Raw genomic sequence first — 20,957 nt, forward strand, 5'->3', positions numbered from 1 at the left:
CCCTAAGCCCGCGGACAAGGGGTGTGGGCGGAAAAGGCTGTCTCTTCCCAGGGCTGCCGGGGGTGAGCCGGGGCCAGCCAGGGCCAGCCGGGAGAAGGAAGCTTCTGCTCGGAGCCGGGGCTGGAAGCGGGTTCTGCCGACACACCGCGCGCCCCAGAGTTCACAGTGAATTGGGGCACACAGGAGTGAGGGGGACAGGGAGCCGTGGGCAGCACCCACTTCTGGCCCAGACCGAACTAAGCATGACCGACTTCTCAGGGCAAGTTCAAATTCGGCCCGAGGTGGTGCAGTGGCCAGGCTGGGGGTGGCGGCGCCCCAGGAGCCCAGGGCAGGCGCTTCGTGGCTCCCCTCAGTGCCGCTGGAGTGGCGGCGAGCGGGGACCTGCTGGGCGGGGCCTCCGCTGCCAGCTGTGGCTGAAGAAAGCTTCGGGGGGGGCGTTGGCTGGCACCCTGGGGTGCCACCTGAAGCTGCAGGCGTGGGGCTGCGAGGAGGCAGCTGCAGGGCAAAGGCTGCTGGCCGAGGGCTCCCCTTCCTCTGGCCCTTCGTCCTGCCAGCACGCTGGGGGCCCAGCAAGGAGCTTCTCCCCTCTGGGAAGCTTCCAGCCCCTTCCCGCTGGGCCTCGAGTGGGGGAGGTAGGTGGGGGGCCGGGGACCCAGACGTCCACGGGGCGCTCTTGACTGCAGTGAGCACCGAGCACGAAGGGGAGATGCTGCCGAGCGCCCCCGGCTCCTGAGGCGGATGCCAGGCCCTTCGGGGCGAGGGCGGGGGCTAAGCCCACGCGTGCGCCTGGTTCGCCGGCCTGCTGCGTGGTCGCGGGGCAGCTCCTGTCCCCTGGGCAGCGCCCCTGCGAGGCCCCCGTGCGGCAGGAGCAGGCCGCCGGCCCCCCGGGGCGGGAGCTAAGGGGTCGAGCAGGCAGCTCCGCAAAGGTGACCTTTATTATAGAAAACCCCTCCCCGCGGCGGCGCTGGCAGCCGCGGGCCTCAGTGGAGCGGGCCCTGGGCTGGGCCGGGCCCCGAGGCGCCCGCCCCGTCCGCAGCCCCCGTGTCGTAGCCCAGCTTCCGCAGGTCCTTGGTCACCACGTTGAAGACCAGCGTGACGAAGCCCTGGGAGCGCACGCGGGCCACTGGGGACAGAAGGTGCAGCGTCACCAGGCGGCCGCAGGCCCGAGGGCCGCTGGCCGCGCCCGCCTCACCCTTCCCTTCGGTCGGCGGGTGACGTGCTGGGACACTGGGACCATCCCTCTGCGCTCAGCAGGGCCGCCGCTCCCGGAGGCCGGGCCTTGAGGCGGGGGCTGCAGGGGCTCTGGGGGGCTCCCGCCCGCCGGGGGTGGGGTGGGGTGGGGGCACCCAGCTTTACCTTCCCGGCCTTCTCCCTGAGCCACCACCTTGGGGTCCGTGAACTCGGGCCGCCGGCCCATGAACCAGCTGGGAAGGAGGAGAGCGGGGTCAGCCGACCTCAGGCGCCCACCTGGGCTCCCCCCCTCTCCCCCCCCCCCCCCCCCCCCGGGAAGGATGAGGCTGGGCCGGGGCTGTGTGGGCCGCAGGCAGGGGGCACAGTGCGCCCTGGGCTGGGCTGGGGAGCCTCCGGCAGCTAAGGCGGGGGCACTCCCTGGTGAGGAGGGTCCACGCCGGGGCGGCAGCATGGGGGGTGGGGGCAAAGGGGCCAGACGGGGAGCCTGACCCAGGCGCCTCCCACCCTGCGGGCGAGCCGCGTGGCCAGAGCCTTCGCCCCTGCTTGGGCCCTGGTCCTCATCGTCCAGTGGGTGACGAAGGAGCCCTGCAGCCCTGGTTCCCGCGCACGAGGCGCTTGTGACACCCTCCTGGCGGCCCCCAGGGCTGCCGTCCTCCGGGAGCAGCACCTCCGACACCCATGCCAGCCGGAAGCAGACCAGGGGCACTAGTCCCGGGGATGAGTCAGGCAGACGTGGGCTCAGCACAGGCACCCCTGAGCCAGCACCCCCAAGCCGGCCCCTCACCCACTCCTGTCCCTAAGCCGGCCTACCCTGTGGCACCCTGACCATCAGGGGCCTGGCCATGGGCAGGGAAACGAAGGCCCAGGCGAGGCAGGGCACCGGGTGGGGGTGGGGCCCTTGGCTGGCGAGGACACGCAGCGGCGCTCGCCCAGCCGGGCCCGTCCCCACCGTGGCCACAGGGCCGGGGACGATCAGCATGCGTGGGCCCCCCCATGCCCGAGGAGGGGAGGAAGGGAGAAAGTGAGGAGCCGGCACTTCAGACGGGGCTGGCAGGGCTTGCGGGTGCCCTCCCCGGCCCACCCGGCCCGGGCCCTCAGCACGGGGCCCTGGGGCGTCCCAGCATCTCCCGGCCCTCCCTCCCGCACGTCACGGACCCACAGCCCGAGGTCCCAGCCAGCTTCCTGGTTCTGATTCTCTCCTGGAGCCCACGAGGGCGACCTTCTCAGAAAGCAGCCTGGCTTCGGGGCAAGCCTGCCCGTGCCGCAGAGGGGGCAGCACGGCGGGCAGGGGGCAGGGGCAGGCCAGCACCCCGAGGGGCCCCGCCCTGCCGGGCTGGCGATCCGAGGAGCAGAGGACTCCAGCAGGGGGAGGGCAGGGCCCGGCTGCGCTTTGGGGAAGCGGTCGCTGTCACTCTGTGAAGACGCGGTTCGAGGGGCAGCGGGCGGCTGAACGGCGGCCCCAAGACTTCAGGCCCCAGCACCTGGGACCTGGGAAGGGGCCCCTATTTGGAAAAAGGATCTTTGCAGGTGTGATTAAGTCAAGGGACGGGAGATGGGGAGAAATGGGATTGTCTGGGTCCCATTGTCATGGTCCAATGCAAGAGTCCTCCTGAGAGAGAGGCCGAGAGACGAGGCACCCGCAGAGGAGGGGGCGCCGAGGGGAGCACAGGCCGAGCGCTGCGGCCACAAGCCAAGGGTGGCCGGCAGCCCCCGGAAGGAAGCTGGGAGCGGCCAGGGACAGAGGCTCCCCTACAGCCTCGTGGTCCGGGGACCCCTTGATTTGGGCTCAGGGGGGTGGGGGTGGACACCCACGTTCCTGCCCCTAGAGACAGGGTGCTTCAGCCAGTCGGGTGGCCGGCACCCCCCACACCCTCCTCCGGAAAGCTTGTGCCAGTCAAACTGCCTTGGGTAATCAAGTGTTGGCCCAATTTTTATACCCCAAGCACACCTGCCCCGGCCCAGGCGAGGGCCCCGAGGCTGGAGCCGGCGTCCTGCCCTGCGCTGCTGTCGGGCAGAGGGGAGCCCGGGCTGCCTCTCAGCAGCGAGCCCTCAGGTGCAGGCCCGGGGGCCTCCTCGGAGCTGTGGGCCGCGGCCAGCGGGCAAACGCGGGCTCCCTGGGACCCCCGGCCTCCCCACCCACCTGACAGCCCCGATGGGGGTTAGGGCGTGGGGTCACCTCTTCCAGAGACCCCGCTATCCGCCCCCTCCCCAGGGGCTCTGGTCAGGCTGCCAGGAACCCGGTGGTCCTCCAGCTTCCCTCCTCCTGGCTGCGGCGGGGAGGCCCAGGGCCGGGTCGCACCCGCCCCGCCGGGGAGCGGGGGGAGCCTGCCCGTCACTGGTGGGGCCGCCAGCCCGACTCGCAGGCCGCCAGGGCCCCGCGGGCCCTCCACACGCCCACTGGGTGGGTAGGAAGCCTGGCAGCTCGGCCCCCTTCCATTCGTCTGCCCCCCAGCCTGCAGCCTGCAGCCTGGGGCAGACGATTGCAGGGGGCCCTGGTGCAGGCGCCGGCCTGGGTGCAGCTCCTGCTCTCCTCTGCTCTGTCCTGGGCTCGCGACATAGGGCCGCACCCCCCTCCCTGCTCCTTCTCTCCCCGGGGCCTTTGCACATGCGGTTCCCATGCCTGGAATGCCCCTTTGCTCTGCTCTAGCCTCAGTTCAAAGGCCACCTCCTTCCGAAGTCCCCCTGGCTTGTCAATCTTGGTCAAGATGCCCAACTGCCCTGGACCTCTGTCTCTTAAACCAATAAAATGGCTCACAACCTTCCTCTCATTTGTAAGGGGTATCTGTTTGGGGTGAAAGGAAAATTTTGGTAATGGATGTTAATCATGGCACAACATTTTGTATGTCACTTATACCAGTGAATTGTATAACTGTGTGTACAACACAAGAAAATTTTAGGTTGTATTTATGTTTCCAAAATAAAAATACCCCCAAAATCCAAAAAATAAAAAAATAAAAGTAAAATGGAGCCGATAATAGGGTTAAATGAGTGAGGACGCGGGTTTCCGCGGGGCCAGTGAAGAGGTCAGGGCCTCTGTGCAGCGGGGAGCACAGCCTGCCTCTTCCAGCTGTGAGGCTGAAATAAGGCGCCAGGAGAGCCCAGGGCAGCCGCTGTGGTGGCAGTTCCGGGCTGCTGGCTCCTGCTGCCCGTCCCGTGTCCACCGTGGTGCCGGCACGCGAGGCTGCGGGGCTGTGCCTCGTGTGACACGCGTGCTCTGCGCCTCCCAGTGCAGGCCCTGACCGGCTCAGGCACCGCCGCGGGGCCGTGCGCCGCTAAGGGGGCGGCAGACGGGGGCCAGGGCCGCTCGGCCTGCCCCAGGGCCCGCTTCCCGCTGTCCCTGTCAGGCAGAAGCAGCCGGAAGGTCTGACAGAGTTGCCAGGCACAGAGAGGAGGGGCGGGAATGGGCTGTCCACCGTTCTGCCCTCCAGCTCCCTAAAGCCGGAGGAGGGGCTGAGGGCCGGGGAAAAACTCACCTTGTGAACTTCTGCAGTTTGGATGTCGATTCCGGGACAAACATGGGGATTGTCTTTTTGTGCCTGCAAATCAGGTTTTCAGAAATGTGGTTCACTGTGTGCCGAGGATGGAACTTTCTGCACCTCCAGAAAGTGTGAGCTGAAGCCTCCCAGGCCAGAGGGGTCTGGGCGCTTTGAGCAAGGCCAACAAACCCGACTCCTGCTGGCTGGATGCCTGCGGGCTCGGCCCAGGACTACACACTGGGACAGCCTCGCGGTGGGGAGGGGGGTGCCGAGGCTTTTTATAAAGACTCCGGGGGCTCAGCCCACGTCGGGCCCCCAGGAAGGCCTTGTCCTCCCCGTGTCGGGATCCTCTGCCGCCTCCGAGGCCCCGGGGGGGCGTCCTTCCTGCAGGAAGCCCCTGCCAATTCCCTGGGCCTGGCCCTCCACTGTGGCCACTGTGCCGGCAGTCCCTCTGACCTCTCTGCCACGTCCCCTTCCCCCGGGGTCCTGCGTTGTCACTTTCGGCAGCCACCCGGGCCCTGGGCTCCCGGCTCGCCCACTGCTCCTGCTTCTTCCCCCACCTGCTCCCGCCCAGCCCCTGGGCCCTCCTCGCCCGGGACCCTGGCCCCTGTGGCTGTGGTGGGTCCCTGCGTTTGCCAGAAAAGAATCCTGACTCCCCACCGGTCTCCTCGATGGCTCTGGGGGCTTCTGAGGGCAGCTCGGGTTGCCCCCTCTGTGTCCTTGGACCCCCGGCGTTAGCTCAGAACGTTGAGGAGGAGCAGGGACTGGACGGAGCGAGCGTCTAGGGGCTCAGGGCCCGAGTGACCCGGCCCCCCGGGGGCCCTCTTCACCACCTCCCCCGCTGGGCTTGGGGTGGGGTGGACTTACCGGCCGGGTGAGAAAGGCACGTGCACCGCCCCGTAGCCCCGCACCACGTCGTTCCCGAAAACGTCCGGCCCGTACACGCTGAGCACGATCTGAGGCCCTAGGGAAGGACGAGGCGGTCAGCACGGGCCGGGGGAAGCTCGAACCCGAGGAGCCCCCCAGACCCAGGCAGAACCTGCTGACCAGCTCCCTTCACGTGGGCCCCGCGGCTCCTGGCCGGCTCCCTCTCGAGGCCAGGGAGCCTGGGGCAGAGACACCCAGCCCGGCCCTGTCCCGTAAGCGCGGGAAACGCGCCGAGCTCCTGCTGGCACCAGGCCCCCTCGCGGCTCCGGGACTGGCAGCGAGGCGACAAAAGGGCTGGTTGCTGGGGGCCGTCGGCTCTGAGGCGGGAGTCTGGGTGTCCCTGCATGGGCGCAAGGGACCCGGGGGTGCCAGTTTGGAGGACAGGAGCAGGCGTCAGCGGGAGAGGTCAGAGGGGGACGGAGGCTTCCGGGTGGCCTCCTTCAACGCCCGGTTCCCGGGAGCACGGAGGCGTCCAAAGACTTTGACCGTGGACTCCGTCACGCTGCCCTACCGGGTCCCAACGTCTGACTAAGCCGGAAGAGCCTGATTCGTTCTGCGCTGACGAACACGTGTGCTCTTGGGGGGCTAATTACAAAGGCGGCGGCGCGGTCGTTTCTTTGGTTATGTGGTGGACATTGTATTGGAAGAAAACGGGAGCCACAATGTGAAGGCCAGGAGCTCTTCTTCCTCCAGAGATTTCTTATTTGCTGTGGCGGCTGTCCCGGGCTCTAACTATGAAGGAGCCGACTCGAAACTCAGGCGGTTGCCGCTGGGGGCCGGGCTGCCACCCCTAGGGTGCTCGTCCACTTCTCCTTCTCCCTTATCCCCAGGGTCTAGCCCTTGGGGGGTCTCGCCCCAATGCCCCCTCCTCCCCAGCCCCTTGGAGGGCTCTGGGCATCAAACTTCCTATGCCTGGTGCAGAGAGGCTGTCACGAGTCCTGGATATTCCCAGGGGGAAGTGATGGGGGGCACCTCTCCCGATTTCTGTGCTTCTCCTGGAGCTCGGCCTGGTAAACCTTCACTGCTTTGCAGGCTCGCTGTCGCCTTCCGGTAGATTATTTTCCGCCTTTAATATTTCAGCCAACTTTCCTGGCTGTCCTCAGCCGGAGGGTGGTCCATTGCCAAGTGCATGGTTCCGGGAAGCCTACTGAAGCGGCCCTCCTCATGACAACAGCAGGATGGGGGCCCAGGGGACCACCAGGCAGCCCCTGCCCCACGCCAAGGGCAGCCTGCAGGCCTGGCGATGGCATCGGACAGACCCAAATTCAAGTCCGGATCCAGCTACTCAATGTAAAGCTGGAAGCTGTTTCGAGCCCCAGTGTCCTCCCACGGCAAAGGAGGGGAAAGCTGTCCACCAGTCAGGGCGCAAAGCGGACTCGCCCACCTCGGCAAGTGTTCCCAGGCCCCCCCGGGCCTACCCCAGGCTCTGCACACAGAAGGCGCTAATTAAGTGTGAATGAACCATCCCCACCACCGACAAGGCAGGAAGCCAGCAGCCAACAAGGAAGCCTTCAGGAGGCTTGGGGATACAACGTGGGGCGGGCATCCCGGGCGGGGGACGGCGCGGACAGAGTTCAGGAGAGGGACACTGAGGGCCTCGCGCGAGAAGCACGCGGTGCTCGGCAGGGCACAGGCACGCTGCAGGGCTGAGAGGCGAGGCGCGCTCTCCAGGCCCGGCCGCTGCGGCCGGCCCCGGGGCTGTCTGCTCTGATCCCCAGCGACCTTCCCAAGGCCAGCTGAGCAGTGTCTGCGTCGGAGGCAGGGGTGGTGGGGGACGAGGAAGGGGCGCCGGAGACGGCCGCGCCCGAGGCACATCACAAGGTAGGTGCCGGAGAACCGGTGACCGGCAGTGGGCATGTGCGTCAGGACAGCGGTGGCGCGGTGAGGTGGAGACGCTGCCCGGCCGCCCGGCCCCGCTTCCCGCCCGACTCACAGCCGTAGGGGTTGGTGCTTTTGAAGGTGACGTCGATGGGGAAGTTCCACACCAGCGCCCGCCGCGCGTCCTGGCTCTTGGATGTGATCTGGGAGATCCCCTCCTCCAGGCCCTGCAAGGACAAGAGCAGGGCGGCTGGGGGCCGCGCCCGGGCCGGAACGCCCCCGGCCCCCCGCGTGGGGTCCCCCCGCTAAGCGGTGGAGGGGTGCCCGGGCGCCACGGCTCACCGGGGCTGGGCGGTCCTGCTAGAGCTGACCCTCCTGCCTCCCGCCACCTGTCACTCCCCCTCCGACGCCATCGGTTTTGACCCAGTCGGTCCTGCCCACGCACAGGTGCAGGCTATTTTCTCGGTTGCAAAACAAGAGCCCCTGGCCTCACCTTCCTCCAGCGCCCTTGTGCTGTGCGCCCTTGGTGGCAAGACTCTGAGGGAGCTGTCAACGCCTGCCGTCCCCAGTTTCTCCTCCCTGTTCTCTCAGGAACCCACCTCCACCTGACTCCCGGCCCCAGCCCTCAGCGCAGTGTCCTCATCAGGTAACACCACAGAGAGCCATGCCACTCTGTCCTCACGTGCCTGCCACCCCCCAGCTGCTGCCTGTGACCCCGACCACAGTCTGCTCTTCCTCCCCCTGGTTTCCAGGCCACCACCGCACGGGACAGCCCCTGCTCTGCCTCACTTGCCAGCTCCTCCTTCATGGGGGACATGTGGTGCTTTCTGCTCCCTCTTTCCGGAAGCTTCCGTGGTCCCCTCCTCTTTCTGTGCTTGGCTCTGGCTTTAAATGTGGTCTTCCTGTGGATGACGCCCGCTTTCGTCTCCAGCCCGGGCCTCCCCACTTCCTCCCTGGGGTGCCATCTAACCAGCCTGCACAGGCTGCGCCCCGGGTGCTCCCCGTCTGCCGAACCCCTCGTCTTCTACTTGAGGGCAACTCCATGTCTCCGGGTGCTCGGGCTAAACACCCTGGCATCAGCCTCACCTCCCCTTCCTCTCGTAGCCCACACTGGGGCCGACAGGAAAACCCGCTGGCTCTGCCTTCCCAATAAACTCAAAATCCAGCCCCCCTCCCCACCACCCCTACTGCCACCCACACCAAGCCACCATCTTCTCTCAGCCGTATTGTAACCATCAACTGGTCTCCCTGCTTTTGTTCCTGTGCACAGGCTATTTCTCAACCCAGAAGCCAGAGGGATCGTTTTAAAACAGAGGTCAGACACCTTTTCTGGTTCTCTGTTCCAAACACTCGGATGCGGGTCTCATGTCACCCACGTAAAGGCCAGGGTCTGCGCTCTGACCTACAAAGCCCTGTGGAACCAGCCCCCTCTGTCACTTCCATTTCAGGTCTACACCTGCCTCAGGGCCTTTGCACTTTCTGCTCCCTCCTTCTGGAAGGTTCTCTCCACACACTTCCATGTGGCCTGTTCCCTTGCTTCCTTTAGGTCTTTATTCAAAAGTGACCTCCTCAGTGAGCCCTTCCAGGGCTACTTTGTCTAGATTCCAACCTCCCGCTTCTCCTCTGTACCTCCTTCCTGACTTCATTTTTCCCCTCGTGCTTATTACTAGCTGGCAGACTAGAATTTTCACTACTTATTGTCAGTCTCAAAACCAGACAGGGACTTTTGCCTATTTTGTCCACCCCTGTACCCCCAGCATCCAGAAGCTCTCGATAGTATTCAAGGAATGAGTGGATGAAAATAAAGAATTGTCATCTCAGTTGCACAGATGGGGAAACTGAGATGCCCAGAGGGGCTAAGAGGTTGGGCCTCTACTTCCCCAATTGCTCTGAGGATTAAGCAGCCCGAGACAGGCAGTCCTTTGGGACGTGCGGGAAGGAAAACAGTGGGCCACCTTTGGACTCTGAAGCCCTCGCCATGGCCGAGGAGAGGACAAGCAACAGGGGCACCGGCCCAGAGGGTCAGAGCTGGCTCCACGCGGGCTGTCCAGGGCGTCTGCCTGCACTGCACCCACCCGTGCTCTCTTGGTGGTACATAACTAAATACAGCCTGGGTGGGGAGAGGGTGTAGCTGACGACCCAACTGTGGCTGCATCCCCTGCTCCGGCTCTGCCAGGAGCAAACCCCTGCTGGGGCTCCCCTCCAAACTTCAGATCCACGTCTCAACTGGCTCTGAACCAGACAGGGAAGGGGTGTGACGGAAAGGGAGGCCGAGAGTCCAGCTTACCGCCGTGGGGGCCCAGTCCTGGCCATATACAAAGCAGTACTTGCAATAGAGGTCGTCGTACTCTGGGAACTGCGGAAACAAGCACACACAGGTTCGACCTGCGGGGGACTCGGGCTGAGTCCACACATCAAGGCAGGCGCAGCCCGGGGTTCACAACGCGAGGCACCTGGGGCAGAGTCTGGGAGGCAGCTGGGGGCCGAAAAGGGGGACCCTGAGGGAGAGTGCCAGGCTCCTCGGGCTCTGCCTCCTGTCTGATGTGGCCTTTCCGGTCTTTTCTCTGGCAGACTCCTGCTCATCCTTCAAACCTCACCCTTTGGGAAGCCTGCCCCAGTGCTCAGGCTGGTTGAAGGGCCGCCTCTTGGCCCTCCGTCACGGTGCTGGTTGCCTGTTTCTACCTGCCAACCCCAGAAGCCTATGAATGCGTCTGACTCCTTCCTGTGGTCCCTGCAAGTGGCACGGGGAGGTGGAAGGAAAGGTCTGAGAACCAGGAAGCATCTGCATGGCTGGGGCAGGAGCCTGAAGAGAGGGACGGGCCTAGAGCAGAGAGACACAAGGGAGGGAGCTCAGACTATATGACCTTGCCCACCTGAGAGCCCCCGATGGAACAGAATGAGGGAGGGGGCAGGGGAGCAGTCTCAGGTAGAGGCCAAGGGGGAGGTGGAGAGCGCAGACATAGGACAGAAAAGGCCCCGCTGAAACGGGGAAAGGCAGGAGACACCACCTAAGAGTCAGACCCTGGCAGAGCTTCACCGAAACCAGATTGTTTGATCCTCACAATAATATAATAATAAGATATGCTGCCTCCAACGCCCTGTAAGGCCAGTGTTATGGTGTAGCAGAGCTTTCAGACAGACCTGAGTTCAAATCCCAGCTCTGCCACTTCCTTGGGCAAATGTGCCCATCTGTAAAACAGGGATGTTGGTAATATTTACCTCCCAGGATTGCAGAGAAGCTTAAACGAGAAGTACTGAGACGGGTTTGCACATACTTCGTACACGTTGGCTTTTATTTATAATAACAAATGGACTTTATAAAGTGTTGGGCGATGATGAGTAGCGACCCGGGACACTCACACCCCCCCCCCCCCCCCCCGGACCATTCCAGACCCGCAGTCACCATCGCTGGATCAGATTCCCCAAACCCTGCTCACAAGAACCCAAGTGCAAGGATGCGAGGGTTCCGAGGGCGCCCCGGACTCGGTCTCGTGAGGACAAGGCTCCTCCGTGGCTCACAGTGGACACGGGCCGGGCCGAGGGGCCACGGGCCCGACGGAGAGTGATCTCGGCACGAGCTGAACACCCCGCCCGCGGGGACTAAGGATCTCGCCCCGCCTATCTGCTGCAGGCTCTCTCCCCGCCTCGCCAAGCGACAGTCCCCGGGGAGTGACCTGCTCGCCAGGACCCACGCAGCAACCCGGCGGGGCCCACGGCCGCTCACCTGGGCGCTCTCCACCTGCCCGTTGACCATGAGTAGGAAGACGCTGGGCCCGGCGGCCGCCATGTCCGAACTGGGGGCGCCAGGAACCCACCCAGGCTGCCGTGCGCGGTTGCTAAGAGGCACTGAGGTTGCCTTGGAAACAGACGGCACGGCGCGCGGGACACGTTTCCCAGCCGCGGGACCTTTGCGGAGGCAAGTGCGCGTGTGCGGCGGAGTGCGCGTGCGCAGTCTGCCGGCGCTGGAGGAGGGGGCGTGGCTTCGCGGCCCACCTGCTCCCGGGACGCCGGAACAGTGCCCGTGAGTCGCGGGGCGGGAACTGGGACCGCGGAGTACAGGTGAGAGGATGGAGGCCCAGAGCAGAACCCAGCCCGACAGCCCGACCCAGTTACGCCCGCAGGGGACAGCAGGGAGGGGAGGAGGGACCCCTTAGGCACGAGGTGGCGCTGTGGCCCGTGGGAGGATGGCGGAGGGGCCGCAGCCCGCGCGTCGGGCCTGCCGGGCTCCTCGCGATCTCCCCAGCCCGGGCCCAGCGGCCTCCTGCACCCGGTGAGGGGGATGCCACTTGTGGTGTGGGACCCCTTTCGCCCAAAGGTTCATCAGATTTGGGAGGGGCCTCCCGCATCTTTAAGTCTAAGCCACCGCTCCTCAACGCGAAGCTGGGGAAACTGAGGCCCACACGGGGCAGCTCCTGGCACCCCATTCACCCAGCGGTCACTGACCTGTGGTCGCAGGCTGTGCGGACGAGGCTGTGGCCTTCTACTGAAACATGGGTCGCGAGCCTCCTGGCACCCACTGTGGCGTGTCCTTGGACATTTATTATTGTCACAATTCGGCCTGGTGTTTGCCTGCCCCACTAGCCAGCCCCGTGAGCAGGGGGCGGAGGCAGGTTTGTACCTCCATTGCCTGGTACATAGTACCCACTCAGTAAATACTTGAGTGAATGAGTGAAACGTCCCCATCTGACAGAGGAGGCAGCTGAGATTCAGAGGGGGGAGGTGACTCGGACACAGTGACAGCAAGATGTTTAAGTAGCCGGGCCAGCGTCCAATCTCAGGACTCCTCACAGCCTCCTCGGCCTTGTCCCGGGCCAGCCCCAAGGGTGCTTCTTGGCCCCAGGGTCGACGGTGGCATTCCAGACTTTCTCGTGGATCCAGGAAGTGTAGGTGTGCCGGGGAGGCCGGGCCCTGAGCAGGGAGCCCAGGGCTGCACCCCTTTCAGCACAAGTTGCCAGCTTGCGAGCAGATCAGGGGGCTCCGGGCAGCCACCTGTGGTGGAGAGGGAGGGAGGGATCACAGCTCAGCCCCTCCCAGGTGGGCAGCGATACCTGTTTGGGGGAGGGGCGTGTGGGCTTGTACACACACACACAGGAGAGGCTGCCCTGAGGCTGGATGGGTTGTACACACACACACACACACACACACACACACACAGAGGAGAGGCTGTCCTGAGGCTGGATGGGTTGTGTACACACACACACACACACACAGGAGAGGCTGCCCTGAGGCTGGATGGGTTGGTCTACATGCAAAGGCCGCCAGAGCTGTCTGGTCTCCCACCCCCCACCCCCATCCTGGGGACTCGGTCACACTCCCCTCCCCCACCCCTCACATCCTGTTTTTTTGTGTTTTTTTCTTTTTTTTACTTTCTTATACCATGTCTTTTTTTCATTTAAAATTACTAAAATAAAAATTTTTAACAAACATATGTCTATACGATACACTCAACAATGCAAACAGTGGACTGGAGTTAATAATACACTTATAAAAACGTTCTTTCGTGAACTGTAACAAGTGCATGACACTAATGCGAGGTGTTGATCGTAGGGGGTGTGTGGGAACTCCGCATTTCAGGCATGCTTTTTCTGTAAACCTGCGTGTTCTCTAAATACATTTTTAAAAAATGCTTACTCCCTCAAGGTCCACCAGACACACAACTGTTTTCCTTTCCATGGGCTTCCGGGCTCCATATCACACGAAACCTAGTTTGTGGTAAAAATGCTTGCGATTATGGAATAACGGGGGGCTCCCGGTCGTTCAAAGCCTGGCTAGGTGAAAGGTGGCCCCACATTTGAATGGGACACAGCGCGGGGAGGGGCAGGAAAGCTCGAGTCCCTGGGTGTTGGGGAATGGGAGGCCCCAGGGTGGGGTGGGAGTGGTTGGGAGGGTGGCCAGGCTGAGCTCCACCAGACCAGACCTCGTGGCACCCGGAGGGCTGGAGTGGGGCCAGGGGTCCTCGGGGACCTGCCACCACAAGTTCAAGTGGGCCGGCGGGGTGGTGGGGCCCTGGGCGCCTGGGGGCGGGCCGGCTTCCTTGGAGGGACAGTCAGGTTGGAGACGAAAGGTGTCTTTGCAGTTGTTCAAGTGCATCAGCCTCAGCAGCTCTCGGGTGGGATGTGGGGGTCTGCGTGGGGGGTGGAGCGGAGCCTCAGCTGGGCCCCCTCCCCTCACCCCACCCCGGCCCATTCCCCCCACCCGGTGAGTGAATAGCCGCTGCCTTCCAGCTTCCCGGCCCCCTTCGCTCCCACCCCAGTTAGTACAACTCCGTCTGTCCTCCGCTGGGCTCCCTCCCCCGCCGCTCCCAGAGAACGTTTTCCACCGTCTCCTTGATGCCGCTTCAGGTGCCCCCGGGATCCTGAGCACCCGAGGCCCGGGGAGGGGCGAGGCGCAGGGAGGGTGGAGCTGGAAGCTGACTGAGGCACCACGGCCCAGCGATGCCCCCCACCCCCCCGGCCAGAGCTAGGCCATTCTCTGGGGGCTGCAGGGCCCCAGCTCCACCCTGTCTGCCCCCCCCCCCCCCCCAATCCTGCGTCCCCCCACCCACCCAGGGCAGGCTTCTGCTCCCGACCTTACCAAAGCTGCACCCAGCAGAGCAGCCACAAGAGGGAAACTTGGGGCCAGGCTGCCAGAGGGACAGGCTGCACGACACCGCTGAGGGTGGGGCCTGTCCAGCCGGGCCAGAGCCAGCCCCCAGGCCCTCCTGGGGACAGGAGCATCTCCTTTACCGCACACTTGACCTCAACAGCCCCCAGTGACCCTAGGTTCAAGCCGGGCCCAGGGACATGCTGAAGCAGGATCAAGGGCAACTGTGGAGAGAGGGGAGGTGAGCGGGGCGGGGGCCCCTCCTGTTGTCACCAGCCCCAGCGCCTGCACCCTGCCAAAGCAGTCGGCACCCCAGGGCACCTGATTCTGGACGATGAGGTCCTCCTCGCAGCGGTACTGGCCGCCCAGGAAGGTGCCCGCCTGCCGGGGCCACGTGGCGGGGCCCTTCCAGACGGAGGCTTCTGCCGGCCTGCGCCCGGGCCTGGGGAGACTGGGCCCCCGGGCTTGGCTTGGAGCCCCGGGGCCTGGAAGTCACCACCCCCTACCCGCCTGTCCGACTCTTTCCAGGCCCCTGCAAACTTCTGCAGCCTGAACTACGACCTCTTGCCCCTGCAGCTTGGCATCAGACTCCTGTGTGAGGCTGGGAAAGCCATTTAACCTCTCACAGCCTCAGTTTCCTCCTCATACCGCTGGAGATTCTTGTGGGGATTACGTATGTCAAGTACTTAGAACATACTTGTGCTCAACACCTTTAAGCTTTTTCTCCTAATTAAAAACAGTTCTGGGAACACTCGTGCTTATTCCTGCCTCCAAGTTGGCACATGCTGTTCCCTCTATCTAACATGTCATTCCCTACCTTATCCACCTAGAGAACTCCTATCCAGCCTTCAAAGCCCACCTTGGTGAAGCCTTTCTTAAACAGCCTGCTCCCTTCCCACTCCCCTGAAGTCCGATGCCCCCCTCCATGTGCCTTACTCTTGAGGATCACATTCTTTTTTTTTTTTTTTAAGATTTATTTTATTTATTTCTCCCCACCCTCTCGTTGTTGGCACTTGCTGTGTCTATTTGTCTTCTTTTGTTTCTTTAGGAGGCATTGGGAACTGAACCAGAGACCTCTAGTGTGGGAGGGAGGTGCCCAATCGCGTGAGCCGCCTCCACTCCCTGCTTTGTTGTGTCTCTCATTTTCTTTTTCTTCTTGTGTCAGCTCACTGTGCCTGCCCATTGTGCCAGCTCGCTGTCTTCTTTAGGAGGCACCGGGAACCAAACCAGGACCTCCCAGTGGTAGGCAGGAGCCCAACTGCTTGAGCCACATCCGCTTCCCTCAGTATCACATTCTGACAATGCGTTTCCATGTTTCTTTTGACAGTTAAATTAGCCACTATCTGTCGAGCTGACAGAGTGGCAGCAGCCGTGTCATGACTGTTTGTGGGCTCTGGAACTTCCACAGACCTGGGTTTGAATCTTTTCTCTGCCACTTTGCAGGCTGTGTGGCCTTGAACAAGTCGCTCACCCTCTCTGAACCTCACCTTCCCTATCTTGCTTTGGGGTAATAATACCATCATCACATGGTTATTGTGAGACACAAACTGAGGTAATCTATCATATCCCAAGTGCCTGGCCCAGGAGATTCTAATACATTGAAGTTGTTATTCTGCCCCTGTATCAATCAGCCAAAGGGGCGCTGATGCAAAATACCAGAAACTGGTTGGTTTTTATAAACGGTATCTATTTGGGGTAGGAGCTTACAATTACCAGGCCATAAGCCTAAGTTACTTCCCTCACCAAAGTCTATTCTGACATGCTGGAGCAAGATGGCTGCCAACGTCTACAGGGTTCAGGCTTCCTGGGTTCCCCCTTTCAGGGTCTTGCTTCTCTCTGGGTTCAGGGTTCCTCTCTTCCCAGGGCTTGCTTCTTCCTGGGCTCAGGGTTCCTCTCCTCCTGGGGCTGGCTTCTCTTTCCTCTGTGGGCTGACTTCCCGGGCTCCAGCTTAAGGCTTCAGCATCAAACTCCAACATCATCAGTCCATACAACTGATGTCCTTATGTGAAGAGGGGACAAGACAGCAGACAGACACTGGGGAGGTGGCCAGGTGAAGAGGAGCAGGTGGGAATTGCAGTGCTGCATCCACAAGCCAAGGAATGCCATGGAAGGCTGCTGTACTGGTTTGTCTTTTATGGACCCTGAAAAATTATGGCCTGTAGATGCAGCGTAGATGAGGTCTTTTGATTGGATTCAAAATTTAAGGGATCTCGATCAGATCACTTGATTAGAGTCTTCTGATTGGACTGCCTCAGTGAGGTGTGATTCAAGCTGGGTTTCTGCTCTCTCACTGGAGGCTTAAATAAATGGAGACATGCAAAAGAGACACCCAGGGAAAGGAAGCTGCCGTTTTGATCTTGCCATGTGCGAGGATTGCAGGAAGACAGAGAAGCCCCAGGAGGCTGGGAGGTCCTGAAGGCTGGAATCAGCAGAGCAGAGGCATGGAGAGAGGCCCCTGAGGGGCTGGGCCCACGGAGCAGCACAAGACTGAGGAGACAAGCCATATGCCTCACGGCCCACAGCTGGGCTCAGGGAGAAAGCGGAGCAGCCGAGGCTGAGGAGGAGGCCGGGAAGGAGCCATCTGCCTGACTGCTCACAACCGGGCTCCTGGAGACGCGAGCCCAGAGGGGAAGCAGGGGCCTCGGCAGAGACTGGCAGGCCCGCCATCCTGCCTCACCCCGGGGCAGAACGCCCGCGTCACCAGTAGCTGACCTTGGTGAGAAAGCATCTCTGATGGGATCTTGGTTTGGACATTTTTGCAGCCTCAAAACTGTAAGCTTTTACCCCTAATAAATTTCCCGTTTTAAACGCCAACCCATTTCTGGTATTTCGCTCTTGGCAAACTAAGACAGCCAGCAGCCACCAGCAGCTAGGACAGCCCAGGAAGGTTTCGCCCCTACAGTTTTCAGAGGGGGGAGCGTGGACCTTGGGTTCAGACTTCTGGCCTCTAGAACTGTGGGACAGTGCATTTCTGTTGTTTTAAGTTTGTGGTCTTTCGTTACAGCAAGGAAACTAAGGCAGAAGGGGGAGGCCACTGAGATTTCCTGGCAAGACTTCATGTGGGCTTTCATACCCACTGGCCAGAACTGAGTCACGTGGCCTCCGCTAGCTGCAAGGGAGTCTGGAAATTTGGGCATTTTCCTCCCAGGCTCCATAGGTGAGGACAGCCAGGGCCAAGGCAGCTGCAATGAGTGTCATTAGCCGGCACTTCATTTCCGTGAAGAACTGTGCTCTCTTTCTTTGGTCTTCAATGAGCTGATCTCCACATCTAGCTTTTGCTTCCTCCTTTGTTGAAAGATGTGGCTACTGGCAGTATTCCTCTGCTCTAAGACTGCAGACTAGTTCAGGCACGTGGCTGAACTGCACAAATGATGCAAGATCAAGACGCTTGGCTTTCTGCCCCTGATTGGTTCCTCTGGCTTCTGTGCTGCTGCCCTCCTCCCCTGTCCAGCCGGGCAATCCCTCCTCACCACCCTCCCAACCAAGGGGATAAATGGCCGTGCTTAGTCCCAGCCAGTGGCTTGGGGGAGGGGTGGTGTTCAAGATATTTACTAACACAGATGGCATGAGCACCAGCCAATCAGAACAGAAGCCCAGCCAGTCAGCTCAGAGGCCCAGCCAATCAGAACAGAAGCCCAGCCAGTCAGCTCAGAGGCCCAGCCAATCAGAACAGAAGCTCAGCCAGTCAGCTCAGAGGCCCAGCCAATCAGAACAGAAGCCCAGCCAGTCAGCTCAGAGGCCCAGCCAACCCGCGGGGATGTCTGACAATGGGCTGAATCACCAAGCCCTGGCTGTAGGCATTCGAACCCAGTGTTACCTGAACTTCTGGTTCTTAAGGTGGCAGACTTGGCCCAGTGGTTAGGGCATCCGCCTACCACATAGGAGATCCTCCTTGACCCTGGTTCAAACCCCGGGCCTCCTTGACCCGTGTGGAGCTGGCCCATGCGCAGTGCTGATGCCACTGCGCGCAAGGAGTGCCCTGCCACGCAGGGGTGTCCCCCACATAAGGGAGCCCCACGTAAGGAGTGCACCCCGTAAGGAGAGCTGCCCAGCACGAAAGAAAGTGCAGCCTGCCCAGGAATGGCGCCACACACACGGAGAGCTGACACTGCAAGATGACTCAACAAAAAGAAACACAGATTCCTGTGCCGCTGACAACAGAAGCAGACAAAGAAGATGATGCAGCAAATAGACACAGAGAACAGACAACCAGGGTGGGGGGGAGAAATGGAGAGAAATAAATAAATAAATCTTTAAAAAAAAGAGGGTATTATGAGAAACTGTATGTCAACAAACTAGACAACATAGATCAAATGGACAAATTCCTAGAAATGCACAGACAACCTACACGGATGCTACAAGAAATACAAGAACTTAATAAACCAATCACATTTAAAGAGATTGAATTCATCATAAAAAATCTCCCAGCAAAGCAAAGTCCAGGACCAGATGACTTCATAGATGAATTCTATCAAGGATTTTGAAAAGAATTAACAGCAATCCCGTTGCAACTCTTCCAATAAATTGAAGAGGAAGGAAAATTATCTAACATACTGGGTATATAACCAGAAGACTGAGAACAGTGACACAAACAGACATCTGCACAATGATGTTCATAGCAGTATTATTCACAATTGCCAAAAGATGGAAACCACCTAGGTGTCCCTCAGCTGATGAATGGATCTGTATTCACTGATATGTGATGCAGCTGCAAGAAGAAATGTAGTCATAAAGCATGTGACAACATGGATAAACCTGGAGGCTATTATGTTGATCGAAGTAAGCCAGACACAAAAGGACAAATACTTTATGACTGCATTACTATGAATGAAATATGTTGTATAACATATTGTATGATACCATTTATATAAAATGTAAATATAAATCAATTTATAAAGATGATATTTGATTAGTGGTTATATAAGGCTGGGGAAGGCATGCTAAGTGGTATGGAGTTTTTTCTGAATAATGAAATAATTCTAAAAATTTCTGCAATGATGAATGCACAACATTGTGATTATTCTCAAAGCCATTGACTATACACTTTAGATAGATCATATGTGAATATATCTCAATAAAACTGCTTAATAAATAAATAAATTATGTGCACGAATAGCCAGAAATAGGAGCTTTGTACAGCAAGGGAAACAGAGACTGAGAGGTGAAGAATTTTCTTGTTCATTTGTTGTTATTATTGAAATAATGAGGGTGCTTTATAAGGTGTGAAGTGATGAATGCACAACTATGTGATTATACCAAATATCACTGATTGTACACTTTGGATGAACTGCATGATTTATTAATATGTATACATAAAATTGATTTGTTCAAACAAACAAACAAAGAAAAACTCCCAAAGATAAAAGCCTGGGACCACATGACATGACAGGTGAATTCTACCAATCACTCAAAGTTGCTCTCATACCCATCTTGCTCAAGCTCTTCCAAAATACTGAACAGAAGAACACTACCAAACTCACTCTATGAAGCCAACATCACCCTAATACCAAAACCAGATAAAAATACTACGAAAAAAGAAAATTACAGACCAAAATCTATAATGAATATAGATGTAAACATCCTCAAGAAAATGCTTGCAAACCAAATCCAAAAGCGCATTAAGAGAATTTTATACCATGATCAAGTGGGTTTAATCCCAGGTATGCAGGGGTGGTTCAACACAAGAAAATCCGTTAGTGTAATAAACCACATTGATAAATTGAAGAAGAAAAATCATGATCCTCTCAATTGATGCAGAAAAGGCCTTTGACAAAATAAAGCACCTCTTCCTGATAAAAACACTCCAAAAGATAGAAACAGAAGGAAGCTTTCTCAATATGGTAAAGTGCGTATATGAAAAACCTACAGGTAGCTTTGTACTCTATGGTGAAAGAGTGAAAGCTTTCCTACTGAGATCAGGAACAACATAAAGATGCCCACTTATCATTATTATTCAATATTGTGCTAAAGTTATAGCTATAACAATTAGGCTAGACAAAGAAATAAAAGACACCCAAATAGGAAAGGAAGAAATAAATTTTTCACTATTTGCTGATGATATGATACTATATTTAGAAAATCCGGAAAAATCCACAATAAAGCTACTAGAATAGATGAGTTCAGCAAAGTGGCAGGATACAAGATTAATATGCAAAAATCGACTGTGTTTCTATGCACTACTAATGTGCAGTCTGAGGAAGAAATGAGAAAATTCCATTTATAGTAGCGACTAAAACAATCAAATATTTAAGAATAATCTTAACCAAACAAATAAAGGACCTGTATTCAGAAAACTACAAAACATTGCTAAAAGAAACAGAAGAAGTCTGAAATAAATGGAAGGACATTCTGTGTTCATGGATTGGAAAACTAAACATTGTTAAGACATCAATTCTACCCAAACTTATTTGGAGATTCAACATGATTCCAATAAATATCCCAACAGCCTTTTTTGCAGAAATCGAAAAGCCAATAGTCAAATTTATTTGGAAGGGTAAGGGGGCCTGGATAGCCAAAATGTCTTCCTGACTTTAAAGCACATTACTTAGTTACAGTGGTAAAAAGAGCATGGTACTGGCATAAAGATAGACAGATTGACCAATGGAACCAAACTGAGAACTCAGAAATAGACCCTCGCATCTACAGTCAAATGATTTTTTTGTCTTTATTTTTTTAATGTTACATTAAAAAAATGAGGTCCCCATATACCCCTCACTTCCCTCACCCCACTCCTCCCCCCATAACAACCTTCTCCATCATCATGAGATATTCACTGCATTTGGCAAATACATCTCTGAGCACTGCTGCACCTCATGGTCAATGGTCCACATCATAGCCCACACTCCCCCACAGTCCACCCAGTGGGCCATGGGAGGACATACAATGTCCAGTAACTGTCCCTGCAGCACCACCCAGGACAACTCCAACCTCCGAAAATGCCCCCACATCACATCTCTTCCACTC

General features: G+C 58.7%; 1 protein-coding gene across 2 annotated transcripts; it reads right to left on the bottom strand.

Moving 5' to 3' along the window:
* Positions 1–917: 917 nt before the first annotated feature.
* B9D1 (B9 domain containing 1) lies at positions 918–11,325 on the bottom strand. 2 transcript variants are annotated; one of them, XM_058283372.2, is made up of 7 exons: positions 11,137–11,315; positions 9,700–9,768; positions 7,528–7,639; positions 5,535–5,631; positions 4,665–4,727; positions 1,357–1,424; positions 918–1,123 (listed from the first exon to the last, which is right to left on the bottom strand). In XM_058283372.2, exons 1-7 carry the CDS (start codon positions 11,197–11,199, stop codon positions 981–983), a joined length of 615 nt encoding a protein of 204 aa, XP_058139355.1. In that variant the 5' UTR covers positions 11,200–11,315; the 3' UTR covers positions 918–980. The 2 variants fall into 2 exon arrangements, with proteins under 2 accessions (XP_058139355.1, XP_004456806.2); XM_004456749.5 differs by lacking the exons at positions 918–1,123; positions 1,357–1,424 and adding an exon at positions 4,079–4,528 and having other exon boundaries at positions 11,137–11,325.
* Positions 11,326–20,957: the final 9,632 nt, after the last annotated feature.

Source organism: Dasypus novemcinctus, chromosome 21, assembly GCF_030445035.2.
Source record: "Dasypus novemcinctus isolate mDasNov1 chromosome 21, mDasNov1.1.hap2, whole genome shotgun sequence".
NCBI lineage: Eukaryota > Metazoa > Chordata > Mammalia > Cingulata > Dasypodidae > Dasypus > Dasypus novemcinctus.